We start from the raw sequence: 17,735 nt of genomic DNA, 5'->3' as shown, positions 1-17,735 counted from the left end.
TCATCCTCCTGCGACTTGGTTCACGTAAGAATTTATACTTATTCCAGTCGTCCCCACTTTGTTCTCAAGGATAGCAATCCATCTGTGTCATACTTCCATCCTCTTTTAGACTATTTAAGCAGCCTAGGCCCCTTATTATTATGTAGACTATATGTTCGTTTGCTACGAGTACTTCTATATTTAAAAAATGAGTGTATGTGTATACAAGATACATCAAACGACGAACCACATTGCAGGGCCGTCATTTCGCCGGTGACATATTAGATTCCCGGCATGACAAACGTCTAAAAATTAGGTTTCTGCCTGGGTCCAAATATCCAGTATTTCAGCCTTGAGCTTGTAAGAAAACCCTTATTATATTTTCCTGTAGGATTGGATGTTTACCGATAACATTTATTTCTTCCTTTGTATTGTTTCATTACACTCAGTTAATTAGTGTCTTATTACGGGGCTATGCGGTCACACGCTCATTAAATCGTAATCATTAGTAACATGTGTTAATATTATGAGGTTCTATTAATTGGGTTAATTAATTTAGTAAGAGAATATTCGGCATATGTAAAGCCACTGGAGTATGTTACATATTAACAGGTATGAAATTACAGAAATTACAGACAGTAGTAAATAGTCATTTTGACTTATGTGTGACAATGGCACAACGTGACAAGATAGGTTGTAAACCCTCTGTGGTTCGACTCCGGCGGCAGCAGACTTTAGTGTTCTGGATTGAAGGGCGTGGTAAGCGAGACATACGTTTATGATGTATTCCAGCTTAATCCTCAAGGGCAGTGGCACATCTGTGTCTTGTCATTTCATTTCATGGCACGCTTGTATGCTACGCCTATATTATTATAAAAAAAATATATAATAAAAAAACTAGGAACACAACAGTTGCTCTACAATATTGGAATAGACGTTCATAATGGAACCACAAGCTTCTCCAAAAATGACATAAAAAGAAATGAGTTCGGGAACGAAGATTAAACCTTTTAACACAATGATCTCCAAAGATTGCCAAAACCGAAACACAATAACAAAAACAAAAAAGGAAGGCTTCCAATTTAACCATTCCTACTACAATATTCAAACATTTAATAACAGTAAAACGTTTTTTCACAGTCATATCAAAAAGCGAATATCTACGGTTGAACGCCTGGAATAGTATTCAAAAGACATCCAAAATCCACTGGAGAGACATTCAGAAAACAAGATATTTAAGGGAATGAGGGTGGAAGCACTCTTTAGGGATGAAGCACGTAATGCAAAGCGTGGAGAGGAAATTTAAGGCTTAGTCTAAATAAAGGGAAATTTGTATTTAATGCATTACAACGAGAGGAAATGTTTCGCCGGATTAGGGTCGTAGATAAATTGTATTGCTTCAATATTTCATAGCATTTTATAAGTCTCCAATTAGAGTGATAGAGGTTTGAGCCACAGTATCGCGATGGTCAAGTGCAAATTGGTAGACATCACACACCCTCAAACTTTCCTTTTCCGTATAAACAACTGATAATTATTTTTAAATACGCACTTAACATACCGTTGTACTCACTGAACGTTGTAGGGAATACATGCTCATCTGGGCAGAGCCCGACGGGGCATAGCGCTCCGAGGACTCCGGTTCCTTTGGATATCCTGGAGTTCTCAACGCAACGCCGAGAATGGCCACCCGGACGGTTTTCGTATGACAAACCTCAAATAACCCTGTATCGAATACACGATACCGGATACCTTTTGAAGGTACCCTCGTCATCAAAAGGCTGCCACTGCGCCAGTACATATACTTTAGTACATAAGTAGATACACTTCATGTTAGTAGCACAGGTTCTTATGCTTCGATAAGGCAGTAATACAGGTTTTGGTACCTGCCATTCAAGTGTACTCGTATCTAAGCTTTAAATTATATATATGTTCATTCCTAAACCCGTTGCAGTATCTCTGTAACTGTTGTTTCACTTTTTGTACCCTTTATCTAGTAGTACTTTGTCACACTTACATAATTTTATATCCCGTTACTATACGTAGGGAGTATCAGTTACATTTTCTGATAAGTTATCTATAGATTAAAGTTGAAGAATATTTATTTAAATTTGAAGGTTTTGATATTCTTGAGATATAAATTTCAACTAATTAAGAAGTTTCGGTTCGAATTAATTGGTGCTACTGCAACCGGTCCTCTTGTGACTGAATTTAATTTTCCGGTCTTTCCTTTTTATTTGTAATCTGTTTTGTGTATAGGTAGCACCGGTCTATCTAAGCTATGTACGAAACACCGTAAGGAAACCTATATATCTGAGAACTCTTTATGATATACAAGAAGGTGTGTGGAGTGTAGTTAAAGATTATAAACCTACAATAGTCTAAAAAGTGTCCATGTCCAGTAGAGGGACAGTAGGTCATTAACTATTATCTTGAATGGTGTTACTATCATCATTTTAGTTGTAACTGTACCTACCTTTAATATTAACGTTTAATTCTTAACGTTTTTCACAAAAATGACTATTTGTATTTGTTTACATATTTCCCATACATTTTCAATCAGCGCCCCCAGCGGACTGTATCAGAATTGATTAAACTAATACAGAAACAGTTACTTTTGTAAACACTTAAAAACTCCTACTAAGGGTACTGGCCAATTAAGGTTTTCTTAATTTGTCTATTATTGACTCCTATTGTGCTGTTAAAGTTAAAATAAAAGGAAATAAGGTTCAGAATTTTCGCGCTCAGAAAAGAAGCTTAAAAGTGAACTGCAGAAGTGTAATGTTACATTTAATAGCCACCACGTAATTACTTCGTAAAACGCTTAACTCTCCACGTCCGAAACTTTTAATGAAAGCGCTAAAAGTGTTAGCACTACGAATCCTACTGTGACTTTGTAGTCGCGAAAGTTACCAACTTACTTCTGTATTAAAAATGTTATTCGTTGAGTTGTGTCACGATCGTAATAACTCGGCAAAGTATACAATTTACGACTTCATTTAACTTAAGTTATTTCGTTTCTTATGTTACAGAATTGGTAAGTACAGCCTTTCTATTTCATATTTATAAAAGTTTCATATTATATTTTTCTTAGGTATTTGTAAGTAGGTATACTATATACTAATATAATATTTAAGGTGGTAGAACCCTTTGTGGTTCGACTCCGGCGGCACCACCGCCACACCTATTTCTGCCTAATAACAGCAGTGTTAGGCGCTGCCGTGTTCGGTTTGAAGGGTGTGGGTAAGGGAGACATACTTTACCGAGGCGTTCCAGCTTAGTCTTCAGGGGTAGTGGCGCATCTGTGGCCGACCTTATGTAGGAATATCTAATCCTATCTGGGGTTGATAACAGAGGTCCATGGGCGGCAGGAGCCACTTACCATCAGGTGGACTGCATGCTCGTCTGCTACTCCTATATTATAAAAAAAATCCATGTGATACTCGTAACTATGGAGGCACCACAGTCACTTTAATTTCTGCCTAATAATGGCAGAGTTAAGGGCTGCTGTGTTCTGATTTGAATAATGTGGTAAGGAATACGTACTTTTCCGGGATATACTAATTAATTCCTCAGAGCAACGCGCCTGTGCCTGACCTCAGGAAATAATCTCATCTTATCTAGGGTTGATTACAAATGTCCATGGGCAGCTGTAACTATTTACCATCTGGTAGACTGCATGCTTATTTGCTACTTCTATATTTTAAAAGGAATAATAAAACTAAAATTATTTCATCAAATGAAATTTATGTAATTAAATTACAGTTAACATTGCACTAAGGATACATAAATAAATGCGATAAACTATATTAAGTTAGCCTTTTCAATCAACAATATTCACTTTGACTTGCTCCAAAAGCTTCGATTTCGTTCGGTTTATCTTTTTATATTTAGGATTCGCTTTAACCGATCTTCTTATACTACTCCTTGTCATGACACGGTCGAAGATTTCTTCACTAGTGTCTTCGCTTCCATCATCAGAGAAGTGGTTGTTCATACTTTCGTTCATTTTCTTAGGCCTTATAACTACAGGTTCAATAGTACTGTCAGAGAGAATAGAATCTTCCGATATCAAACCTCTCTCGTCTTCGCTAGTTACCTTATCAACACTCATTTGACGTTCCAAAGCTGATTTACATGGTATTTCTAAATTTTTCTTCTTATCCTCTTTCTTCTTAGTATTGCTGGGTTTATATTTCATCGGTGAGAAATCAATTCTTCGCAAGTAGCTAATTGGATCACCGAAGCGTCTACTGCATTTTCTTGTGGCTTTAATTTCAGTCTTAATCTCTTCTGGTTTGACGGCATTGTCCTCATTCTCCATAGCAACGCCGGAGTCAGAATTCGAGTCAACAACAATTGTGATTTCTGGCACCGCTAAGTCTTTCATCTTAAGTTTCTTATTGAGATCTTCAATAATTTCTGCTTGATTTCGAATAATGTCTTCCTTTTGCGCTAGCTGTTTATTCACTGCATCTGTTCTGATTGCTAAGTTTAATTCATACTTTTGAAGTTCGCTTGATAAAAACTCGAGTTCTTTTTTCCTGTTTGACTCCAATTTCTTTATCATATCCGCCTGTTTGATATACGCTTCTTTCAATTTCGCCATTTCTTGTTTGTGCGATGTGGTTAGAAATTTGATTATATTTTTAGCTTCCTGTAATGTTGCCGGCTGTAGCACATTTTCTTTGTTGACATCTCCAGGCAAAGCCTCCATGTTGATCTGTAACAATAGAAAATAAATTTTAAAAAATTGTTTCAAAATGCAAATATTACGCAAAATTTAAGAAATATTTTCGTTAAATAAACTTTTGTATCAATATAAATGGTAAGATTAATTTTAACCTTAAAATGGACCAGGGTTGTTCAGTACTTTATATAAAACTCAATAAAAATAATCTCTTTGATCATAACATATTGACAAAATAAGAATCGTTAACAAGTATATCGCAAGGTGTAAGTTATTTATAACTTACTTAAAGCAGCTAATTTATTCCGAATAAAATATTAACGGCCGTTAATGCATTGCTGTAATATAATTAGATTGCATAAATTACGAGCCTGTTAACTCATTACACGAGGTGTTTAACACAATGGGCATTGGCTAATTAGTTTCTAATGACCGTATTAGATATGCAAACTATTGCAAAACGAAATGCAATGATTAACAATATTGTTTCATGGAAAAATACAGGCACATTAGGAATAGGAATAGGTAAACCATTGTGGATGTAATTTACTTTGTTACCATCGTCACGTTACGCTCGTCATTCAATCCTCGTAAGGTTTTGCCTACTAAACAACGAAATTTGGCAGCTTTGCTTACTTAAATTGTCAAATTTTAAACTATGGTTGGCAATTGATTATTATTAAAGGGCTTTGTATAAATTTACTTAAAAAGTTACAAAATAGACATACTCGTACTACATATAGTATAATTAATAAGAAGTATATGTATATAATTTCCAATAAGCAGAAATTGTCAAATAAAGAAGAACGATTAGCAAAAATTGGATTAGATTATTTAAAACGGGCTGTAGTCAATTATGGTCAGTAGGTCAGTAAGTACTTGTCGAATATCATCTAAAACTTGTTTTCTATCCAAAATATAAAATCCATCAATGAAGTTACCACAATCTACGTCTTCGTTACCTAAAAAACATCTTTATCTACGGAAACGCTAGGGAATTATGACATCAAAGGATTTAAAAACAAAAGGTTTAACGGTACTCGCAAATCTTGAGAGTTGTGTGAAATCGTACTTGTTATTGTATTCCGTTTGTAAGAATACTCGTCTCACTTACAATTGATATTATCGTCTTTCTCAAGATGTTTTCTTTTATGCCGTTCAATGTATTTAAATGGAGGAAAACAATTGGCTTTATTATTGAGACTAGCTTGAGTAGCTTCCTTTGAATGACTATTTCGGTCTGAATGAACTAATATAAATTACTAATATAAATTGTATTCCTGAATACCTGATAATAAATAATACCTGATGTTTAGTCGATACAAGATTTTTCTTACAGGATTAGTATAGACCAGAAGAAGGGCAAATAATAATTTATTTAATCAATTAATTTTAATTTTAAATCAATTAATTTATGAATAAATCAAATTATACACAGATTATAAGAAATTATTTACTTAAATTATTAAATTTGGTACTCCTTCTAGCTATATATTTGTACTTATTTTATATTAAATGTTGTAATAACAATTTGTGTGTATTTTATTACTATTATTTGAAAAGATTTTATACTAGTTTTCACACCTTCTTTCTTCTCAAGGGTAAATTTTGATTATATTTATATTATACACTAGTTAAATAATGCCTTACTAAAATGGTAATGGTAATGGTAATTCGTATAATAGATCTATTGAAGCCACGACGCTAGTTATAAAACAACAGATCTTTATCAAAATAGTAGAATTATTGCATAGGCATCGACGTGAATTTCTATTGTTCATGAAATTAGTTTGAGTCATTCGCATTGGACATTGGATATTATATTATATTAGAACAGCGTTTAAGTTTCTTATATAAGTCATTTGATATTTATTATTCATAATTATATACATTTAAAATAATGAAGAATATTTTTTAAAGACAGATGTAACAAGCGCCCATGCATGACTGCATTGACGGTATAGTCTCATGATAACTGGTTACTGCCGCCCATGGTCATCTTTTTTTTTATAATATAAAAGTAGCAGACGAGCATGCAGTCCACCTGATGCTAAGTGGCTACTGCCGCCCATGGACATCTGTAATCAACCCCAGATAGGATTAGATATTCCTACCTGAGGTCGGCCACAGATGCGCCGCTAGCCCTGAGGACTAAGCTGGAACGCCTCGGAAAAGTCTATCTTCCTTACCACAACCTTCAAACCGGAACACAGCACCGCCTAACACTGCTGTTATTAGGTAGATATAGTCATCTGTAGCCAACTCCACATAGAACAAAGAATCACAGATCTATCTGAAGTCGATCATACATTTCTTGCCATTCCTAGGGATTAAGATGTAAGTTAGCTGGCATCAACACCCTTCCATCGAAATGCAAGAAGAGCTTCGCTCATATAGTTGACATGATAGTACCTACCTGGACATACAGTACCTACTGTTTCTACACATTCAATAGTCAATATTTCTACCTGCTTTTATAATTCTATGGTAAAAATGACTTAACACACTTATTTCGAACGCAGGTTTATGGTGAAAAAATTCTAAAGCAATATTTGTACAGATAATGCCTTCATTTTTTTTTTGGAAAACTAACAAAGAAGTATGCAATCCATCTGGTGGTAAGCGGGTTTAGACATCTGCTGCGAACCTCAAATAGAATACCAAAGGGATATTCTACCTGACACAGACCTGGGCACAGATGTGAAACGACCCTAATAACAAAATTGCTATTCATGTAAGTGTATTTTACACGAGAAAGTGCTTTCTTATATTTGAACGACAAAATTTATTATGCCTGTAATTCTATATAACTCGAATATAACTCTAATTCACTAAAACAAAATTTAAAATAATAAGTGTTAGCCAGAATAAATTATATTAAGTACATTTATCTAACTTATTAGGGTATCGTAATATGTATATCAGAGTCATGTATGATTGGTATTTCAGTTGTATCTTTTTGCTAAATTATTAATAGACAACAATAAAATTAAAGTACTACCAACTTTGACATATTTCTTGTTAAACTATGGTAGAACCACAAATTAATTCTACGTTTCAGATGCCTCTACAGTCTACATGGCATTGACCATCAAGTGTACTGCATGCTCGTTTTTGTATAAAACAGAAATAAATAGAAAATTATAAAATTTTACAATTTACTAGCTGACCCGGCAAACGTTGTGTTGCCATATAAATAAAAAAAAATTAAGGTTGAACAATCCTTATCACTTAGGGGTATGAAAAATAGATAGTAGCCGATTCTCAGACCTACTGAATATGCATATAAAATGTGGTGAAAATCGATAAAGCCGTTTCGGAGGAGTACGGTAACTAACATTGTGACACGAGAATATATATAAGATAATAACAATTTAGAATCCCAATATTACTAATACAAGCGCATAGAGCTTTAACGCATGTCATTAAATCCTAATCTGATGCATATAACGTTTCGTAATCAACCGTTCAACATTAGATGTCGCAACGCTATCATTCCTAGAATTCCAACGATGTTTATATAGGTGTAGAGTCTGTAGAGCTGGTAGTCATTGTGAAGTATTGAACCGGTCGGCTATATAATAACAATGCGGTATTGTTCGACCGACACATGTGACCTTTGCAAACAAAACAGGTGATATTTTTGTTTCATATCCTCGGTGACTCTACGTAGAGTATGAAGAACTGGTTTTGGCGTTGGTATGCAATTCCTTGCGTTCCTTCCGTTTTATTGAAGATGGGATGTAGATACTGGTCTTGTATTGTATAGTGTTATTGTTGTAAAACTTTCAATATTTTTTTTCGAAAACAAAGCAATGGAAATAAGTGAAAATGAATTATTACGAAAAGCAAACTTAATTTTTCTGTGTTATTTATTGATAAAGTTAAATAATAAGGCTAATTATTGTTTTTAAAAGCTTTTCAAAGTAATATGAAACATTAATATTTTAAATCACAAACTGAAATTAATTCCTAAGTAAGTAAAAATCAAATATAATAAACTTTTTCACACTTTCATTTATCATATTTTTAAGTTATTATATAATACAAGTTTTTTTTATTTGTAATACATAATGATATTTTATCTTAACACGACTGTACCAGCTAAGATTTAGTAATCTGCATTAATAACCAAATTAATATACTGGTATAAGTTTATTCATTTAATAACAAAAAATAATAATTAAAATCTATAACCGAATTTCAATAACGAACAAAGTAATTCGGTTTTAAGACTAAATTTGAATAAAGAACAATAAATTAAATTCACAAATTCAATTCAATAAAAGATAAATCGCACTCACCTAAACAATACGATCTCGGTACGCAACTCACTCACTAATCACTCAGTCAAAAGAACAATACAGAGCACTCACTCTTGTGACCGTCCGATGCTGACTGAATGGAACGTAATAAATTGACTAGTAAGAAACTAATTGATCCCCTACTCCATACATACAAGGAACATTCAACCATACTTTTTAACAGTAAGCGCTATAGTGCGGCGGTGAGTCAGAACCGGTCTGCCTGAGAGCCAAACCCTGTTAGACCAGGTTCGAATACCTGAAGTTATTATTAGATCGTGGGAAGAGGCACATTCATTACACTGGAGTTTCTTAGAAGGTAAACTAGAAAATTCCGAGATAAACCATTATGTGTAATCTTTAATGAAACTCATTCAAGGGATTAATGGGATTAATATATTTTTTTAAATTAACTGGATTTAGATATAAAAAATGTACCTGATGGATGTATAAAAGCAACTATCAAAATTGATTATATTCGTAGTTGAGTATTTTAAGGTAAATATTATTGAAATAAGTTTGGGCCAGGACTTTCCATAAAGTCATTTACTTTTTAATCCGATATAAAGGAATTACACAAAAAGCAAAATGTTTATGGTTAGGGATCAATTTAAATACATAATTTCTAAAAAATAATGACAACTCCAATCTACTGGGTCTGAATAGTCACCGAGATTGTCAGTAGCTGAAAAACTTCGTAAGATTCTCTCTCAATTTTGTTACTGAACTACTGAGCCACCTAGTCCTATGGCATCTAGGGAAGGAACTAAATTGGTACCCACTGTCACTACATTTTTATGACATTCAATTAATGGCAAGGAAGCTCTAACAAACAAACTACTGAGTTAGTAATCCAGCGAAATGGGGTAGAAATGTAATGTGTGCTTTAAACACAGGCAATTAATGAACCCACAAACGAATAAGTGTTCCGTTTGCAAAACTTACCCAATTATAACTTCTCATGGCTTTCCACAATAAATTTTGAACACGGAATGAATACTCGGAAAATCCGAGCTCTTGAAGGTGTTGTGGAGTGAAATGTTCGCATTATAAAGTCTTGGCTATTATTTAATAATTAACGATGTACGAGTCCTGTTAACATTAATATATTTTTTTATATTTTAATTTATATCGCCAAATAAAAAAAAATATTAATATTGTCTAAAGATTAATTCAACATTTTATTTTTCTTGAAAGTTTTTAATAATAATAACCTTATTTAAGTCTATCAAATGTTTTTATTTTCTTTTTATTGATAGGCCGATTTATGTTTGGGTGTTTATTATTTATAATTAATTAGTATTATTTTTTGCGACCGCCGTCACCGCTATACCAATTTCTGCCTAATAACAGCAGTGTTATGCACTGCTGTCTTCTACTCGTATGGCAAGAGCGATATATCGCTATTCCTAGACTCAAAGCTCAAAGCAATTCATCTTTGGCTAACCTCAGGTAGGACTTTAAAATTACCTGGGGTTAAATACAGATGTCCAAAAGCACCAATACCCACTTACCATCAGGTAAACGACATACTTATACATTCAGAAAAAAAGGTGTTGAATTAATCAGTTAACAAAAAAATTGCCTACTCGTTCTTATTAATCGATTTAATATATCTATATGATATTGAAGCCTTACATAAAGCTATTGAATCATTTCTCGTATGTTAAATCACAATTCTCAAGTTGCGGGGATCAGTTTACGGAAAACATAACGTTCAATTCACGAAGACGCGTATAAAATACATTTTAAACCTTATAATCTTACTGTAAGGACTTATATAGCGACTTTATGATTTAAATTGATTTAATAACACATCAGCTGCCCACAAACCACTGGCTGTCTCCGTGAAGGCTCTACGTTGGGTAATACAGTAGTAGAGAAAGTTAATAATTGCTACCTGAACTTTAATTACAACATACTTATGCATACTACTCTCTATGTGGGTGGAGGCGGATAAATTAATCTAAGTTTAGTACAATAGTAGAGAATAGTACGAAACTTACACTACGTTTACGTTTCCCAATTTGACATTTCGAAGCGTTTAAGGTTTTTTAATACTAATAGTTAAACACAATAATACTTTAGTAAGTTTTTGTTGTTAGATTTGTATATATATGTAGATTTGTATATATGTATATATCAACTTATATACCTACTTTTTAAAACCAGATTACAATAGAATTTGTATGTATTACAAGCAGAATCAATCATGCCAATGGTTCAGCAGTAGTCGAACTACAACTAACTCTCCCCCTTTGGATATTTTTTCCTGATTTATAATTATTTTTTACAATACTAACATTTTATTGTAAGTCACGGGATGATAAATGTATATTAAATCTTATTTAATAATGTTAAGTAATTACTGTAATGGAAATGACATTTTCAAAGTAATTCCATCTTGACATTACACGTTTGTCAATTAAATTATATAAATCAGAAACCTTTTATTTGAACTTTCAGCTTTTAACACTTTCTTTTTTATATTGAATTGTTTTTACGTTTTTTACTTTAATAAGTATGAGTATATTAAAATCTTACTTTAAATAACTCAAGATGATATCATCACATCTTTGAAGTCTTTTGAGACGATTTTGAAAAAATAATATTTGCAGTATATGACTACAAAAATTAGAAAAAATACTCACAAAATTGCAGTACATTCGTTTGTAGACAAAAGCTTCAGGGAAATAGATAAGAAGTAAATCAAATGTACCGAATTCTAAATCTATAGCATACAATAAAACAAAACGCAACAACATTACTATATTGGTTTACAAAAATAATTAAAATCGACACCGAATAAACATTCAATTCGTTGTAAACTGTTTTTTACAAAAGTGTACTTTTTGAAAAATATTGTAGAGGGAACCATAAAACGTTCGTTAAAACTGCAGCGCGGAGTTGGAACACCTGAGCCCTCTGCAGGAACATAAACTGCAACTTCGAACTATACTACGTGGTTTTATGTTGTACTAGTTCACGCTTGTACGGTTTTTGATTTTAATACGGAACTATATTGTATTACGTTCGTTTGAAGACAAAAGTTTCAGAGAAATAGGTAAGAACTAAATCAAAAGTACCGAATTCAAAATCCAATAAAATGCTTACAAAATGGTAAGGAAAAGAGACTTATTGTAAGCACACAATAAAACAAAACGCAACAACACTACTACTCGTATATTTGTTAACAAAATATTTAAAAACGACACGGAATAAACATTCAATTCCTTGTAAACTGTTTTTACAAAAGTGTACTTTTTGAAAAATATTGTAGAGGGAACCATAAAACGTTCGTTAAAACTGCAGCGCGGAGTTGGAACACCTGAGCCCTCTGCAGGAACATAAACTGCAACTTCTAACTATACTATATGGTTTTGTGTTGTACTAGTTCACGCTTTTACGGTTTTTGATTTTAATACTGAAATGTACATTTAGCATCTATATTTTTCTGCTAAAACAGGTTGTGTTGGACATTCCAAATGTTGGACTTGTTGTGACAGCGAAATCAAAATCGATTTTGGCTTTTGCTATATTAACTATTAGCTAATCAATATTATTCGGTGTTAGGTAGGTGTTAATATGTAGACAGACAGAGAGAGAGAGAGAGAGAGAGAGAGATTTAGAGATACACCGGCAAAAACAAAGCGTGACAAAGAAAATAATATACCCTATTTTTAATTATTATATTACAGGTTTATTATATTACAGGTTTTACAGATTTCATATAATAAGTTATTTAGTTATTTTTCTATAGATCCTTATTAATGCTTAGTTATTATAAAAACAGTTAGAATGGTCACACCAAATAGTATGAATACATCACTCTTCTGAGTTCTGGGTTCAAATCCACAAAACGTATTACGTATTTTTAAGTCATATATCAATAATAATGTAAAAAGGTACTTATTTTTCGTACGTCCTTCACCATAGAAAATTCTAGTGGGATTATGTGTAAGAAGCGGTAAAAAATTGCAATAAAATTTTATTACGTTCAACAAAGTTGAAGATTAAAGCGATTTTTCAAAAACCCGTCCTTTGTCCCACCATTCATAAAGGCTCGTTAGGACAAGTTTTTACTGCGGTTTAACTGTTCGAAGTCATAAGTAGTTAAACTAATTGTTTTATTGCGACAAGAGCAAGTACCAACCTGCTTTGGGAGGATAATAATAATTCTTAAAAATGGATGGTGATATATTGTGCGGTGTAAGGGATTCGTCAAGTTATGTTAGTCCCTTATGGAGTCTTTACCTTGTCCCGTGTATTGTCAAAGCCCTATATTATAATTCCTTTCTTCCTAGTCGGGCCTTAGTCATCTACTAAGATGTCATACACACCAAGACTCAGAATATAAATGTAGATTCATCATATTTGATGTCTTTATGGACGGAAATTGATCCTAGACTGTACATAAAAGCATAGTACATGGCTTAATGGGTATATGAACAAAATCATTTATAATATTTTTTTATATTTTTCAAGACTTATAAATAACGGGTACGTTTAGCGAAAATGGTGGTTAAAATATAATACGCAAATGATATAACTTCAAATTATTATAAGATAAAAAAAACTTATAAGCCTTTAAATAAAATACATTCATATATACATTCTCATAACTTATAAATAATTAACGCCACTTTGATTAGATCCTGTTATACTCTGTAATTACTTAAGAGAATTGTTTGCAGAAATTCTTTACTTCTATTAATTTTATATTAGATTCGAAATGTAACGTTTTGTAAATTTCCGCTCTTGTATATTTTAATCAGTATTAATTAAGTCTTTACAGTAGATTTGGGCCAAGAAGTGTAATTAATAATGTATAAGCTTCCCTAATTACTTTTTCGTTTGAAGGCCTTTGTTTTAACCCGGCTGTCTACGCCCCTTTGGTCCAAAGTACGTGTCAAATTGAAAAGGTAGTAGGATTAGTGCGGTTCTCTTGTGGAGATGCCACCGCCACATTTACTTCTAGCGTGCATTTATGCACGCTAGCGTGGGGCGCTTCCGGGGTTGCGGACGGCAACTCCGGGAAGGACGGCGGTATGTGTGGTCGCATACCGTCGTAATCACCAGATGTTGTGGGAGGAGCAAAGGCTCCCCAAGGGCAGAGCCCAATCGGGGCATCGCGCTTGTAGGACTCCGTCTGTTTGATTGTGTTCCGGCGGAGATCCCGGAGTTCTCCAACAAAACCTGAGGACGGCCCCCGGGGGAGTTTTAGTGCAGTAAAAATCCCACATCATTGCACACCACAGCATCGCAACCACGTCGTCGGGTACCTTTTGAAGGTTTCCCCCTCGAAAAAAAAAACTTAGTGGCAATCTATGTTCGGCTTCGAGCACTCCTGATCTCTGACTTTATAGAGTTGAGTACAGATATCTATTGGTGGCAGGGATCATTTGCTATCGCGTAGGATTACTTGCTCGTTTGATACTTACAATAAAAAATCTTACGATTAAAAACATATTTTTATTGCCATGCTTTTAACTATTACTCTCGGTATTTTGTAATAAAAAGTAATTCATTATTTTAGCCATTAAAGCTTTACCGTTTTTCAAGATTACCGAATAGGTATTACATGACACACATTTTATATGAAAGTATTTTTTTTAAATTGTAGATATCGCAACTTTTGAACTTTTGAAGTATGATATTTTTAGAGCAAAAACGTTTTCATCAAAATTCTCTTCAACCGAAGTGTTAAACTTTTAACTGAAAGTGCTTCAATGTTTTGAACTTGGGAACAAAAGATCGGTCGTGACCAGTACCCTTACCATGAGTTTTTACGTTTTGACGAATATGGCTTTTTTCGTATTTGTTTACGTATTTGCTCATACAATTTCCAATCAGCGACCCTAGCGGATTGTATTAGAACTATAGTGACAGTAACTTTTTTTTTTTTTTATAATATAAGAGTAGCAGACGAGCATGCAGTCCACCTGATGGTAAGTGGCTACTGCCGCCCATGGACATCTGTACTCAACCCCAGATAGGATTAGATATTCCTACCTGAGGTCGGCCACAGATGCGCCGCTACCCCTGAGGACTAAGCTGGAACGCCTCGGAAAAGTCTGTCTCCCTTACCACACCCTTCAAACCGGAACACAGCAGCGCCTAACACTGCTGTTATTAGGTAGAAATAGGTGTGGCTGTGGTGCCGCCGGAGTCGAACCACAAAGGGTTCTACCACCTTCAAAACGTAACATTAAATGTCTAAATTAGAAAAAAAAATAGACATTTAATGTTACGTTAATGTTAATATTGTTACAAAATGACGCTTTATTTTTTGTCTCTCTTTTTTGTGATCATTTGAAACAGACAAAAAGACTTGAGCACTTACTTACTCGTATTGTTACGTTTACTCAGTCTACTGAAGCAACCGGAACAGAATAATGGATTGAGTAAACGTAAGGTAAAATTGTGGGATGTTTTAAAAACTCATGGTATGGATACAGTCCCGACAAGTTGAGGTTACCTACGTCATTTTACGCGACTTAGCGACTTAGTCAGAGGTTCTGTGAACACAGATCTTTTCTTATCTTTATTGCCGTTGTGACGGGATTAGGGTTTTACTACTTCTCTGCGATTATGTTTAGAGCCTGTTAGCCTGCATGGTCATTTACATTCAAGGTTTATTTTAAAGAAAGTTTCCAAAAATAATTTGGATGAATTTCTGTTACTATTTATTATTACATTGCATTGTTTTAGGTTACGCAGAATTAAGTTGTTATATAGGTATAGGACTGTTTTTAAACCGGAATAGAGTAAAGTTTATAAATACCTATTAGCAAGTGCAAATTAGTAAACTTAACATATTTTACTACTTTATAATGTTTCGTTAATCATTAAAACAAATGACGATGAGTAATACAGTAACTACTAGAATGGTTTAAATTTGAAATGATACAGATTTTTGTTTAACTATACAAAGATAATTTTTGGCAGAACCCTTATTAGATTTTTTCCTTAACCACAAAGTTCGTGAACTTATGAAGCTGTTTTAAAAAGTTACCCCAGTCTTTCGAACTTCCAACAAAAGATCGGTCGAGAAACTTCACGGAAGTTGGGGTTACTCATAGCGGCACGTGACTTAGTTTCATGAGGCTTTTACACCTCTATGTAGGGTTTTATGGTTAGATGAGTAGCCCCTGGTGTAACATAAAACTATGTTGGATCTATACTTAAATAAATATGTTTATTGGCCACTTGTTTTGTAAGCTCAAATGTTGCAACCAAACAGTGGCTTAAAAGTAAAAATTTGTTTATGCTTTTATTCATGACTCACATTTTTTTTTTAATTTAGTTTTTATGTATATGTTGACTTATAACCCGGTATTAACTAGATGTTGGAATATAAAGCAGCGATAGCTTAGTGGTTAAGAAACTCGGCCTCTCGATCGAGGGGTCCGAGATTCAAATCCCAGGCACACACCTCTGATTTTTCAAAATTATGTGTGTATGAGAAATTAATTATCACTTGCTTAAACGGTGATGGAAAACATCGTGAGGAAACCTGCATACCTGAGAGATTTATCAAAAAAAATAATCTCAAGGGTGAAGTCTACCAATACGCACTTGGCCAGCGCGGTGGACTATGGCCAAATCCTTCTCATTATGAGAGGAGACCCGTGCCCAGCAGTGGGACCATAATGGGTTGATGATGATGATTAACTAGATGAATTTATTATGTAAAGACGACACAGGAAAAGCAGTATTTGAAAAAGCCTTCAATTTTTCACAATGTTCGATCAAAATAACAGCTCCTGATGGACGTCCTTGGAAGTTAAGGTTAAATCATAGTTTTATGTGACTAAGCGACTTTGTACGACGTTCGTACAACGTGAGATTTTCTTTATCTTTATTGGTTTCGTGAGCGTTTATAACTTTACGGGTTTTGTACTTTTGGCTTAGGTTGGCAGACTTTCTTTGCTTTTGGTTTTAAAATAATCCGGATGTTGGTAAGATCTAAACGAGTATATAACGGCTACTATTTGAAAGTGGTAGAACCTTTTGTGTTTCCACTCCGGCGGCACCAACGCCACCTCTATTTCTGCCTCATAACAGCAGTGTTAAACGCTGCTGTGTTCTAGGTGAATGGGTGTGGTAAGGGAGACATACTTTTCCGAAGCGATCCAGCCTAGTTCTCAGGAGTAGCAGCACATCTGTGACCGACCTCAGGTCCAGATTTATTAGGATTAGTCTAGATAGGACTTGATTGAGGTTGATAATAGATATTATATAAAAAAAACTATCTTAGTCTTCAATAATGGTAATGCAACTGTGATTGTCTTCATGTTGAATGGATTTATAAATGACCAATTACCATTATACTCGTTTGTTACTTTAATCTTTTGTTAAAAATGATATTCTATCTGAGGTTGATGCCGATTGCGTTTTGGGTAGAAACGCGATCTGGATACCTAGATCTTTATTAGGTGGTAGAACCCTTTGTGGTTCGACTCCGGCGGCACCACCGCCACACCTATTTCTACCTAATAACAGCAGTGTTAAACGCTGCTGTGTTCCGGTTTGAAGGGTGTGGTAAGGGAGACAGACTTTTCCGAGGCGTTCCAGCTTAGTCCTCAGGGGTAGCGGCGCATCTGTGGCCGACCTCAGGTAGGAATATCTAATCCTATCTGGGTTTGATTACAGATGTCCATGGGCGGCAGTAGCCACTTGCCATCAGGTGGACTGCATGCTCGTCTGCTACTCTTATATTATAAAAAAAAAAAAGATCTGTTAGAACGCTTCGCGTATTT

General features: G+C 34.2%; 2 protein-coding genes across 2 annotated transcripts in view; one reads left to right on the top strand and one right to left on the bottom strand.

The window, feature by feature from the left end:
• Window positions 1-3,706: 3,706 nt before the first annotated feature.
• Window positions 3,707-9,134, bottom strand: LOC140744761 (uncharacterized). Its single transcript, XM_073076411.1, has 2 exons — window positions 8,974-9,134; window positions 3,707-4,702 (listed from the first exon to the last, which is right to left on the bottom strand). The coding sequence occupies exon 2, from the start codon at window positions 4,694-4,696 to the stop codon at window positions 3,803-3,805; it is 894 nt and encodes a 297-aa protein (XP_072932512.1). The 5' UTR covers window positions 4,697-4,702; window positions 8,974-9,134; the 3' UTR covers window positions 3,707-3,802.
• A 34-nt stretch (window positions 9,135-9,168) lies between these two features.
• The window catches only part of LOC140744763 (uncharacterized), a 34,287-nt gene continuing 25,720 nt past the window's right edge, over window positions 9,169-17,735 (top strand). Inside the window, exon 1 of the mRNA XM_073076413.1 lies at window positions 9,169-9,292. The gene's annotated coding sequence lies outside the window, so the exon portion shown is untranslated. The remainder of the gene's footprint in view (window positions 9,293-17,735) is intronic.

The sequence above is a fragment of the Epargyreus clarus genome, unplaced genomic scaffold (genome assembly GCF_041222505.1).
Source record: "Epargyreus clarus isolate Ecla_fem2 unplaced genomic scaffold, WU_Ecla_fem_2.2 ptg000009l, whole genome shotgun sequence".
NCBI lineage: Eukaryota > Metazoa > Arthropoda > Insecta > Lepidoptera > Hesperiidae > Epargyreus > Epargyreus clarus.
This window is presented reverse-complemented; position numbering and strand designations above follow the sequence as displayed.

Coding starts and splice junctions, on each gene's coding strand:
- LOC140744761 (XM_073076411.1), bottom strand. CDS start 4,696: ATGGAGGCTTTGCCTGGAGATGTCAACAAAGAAAATGTGCTACAGCCG.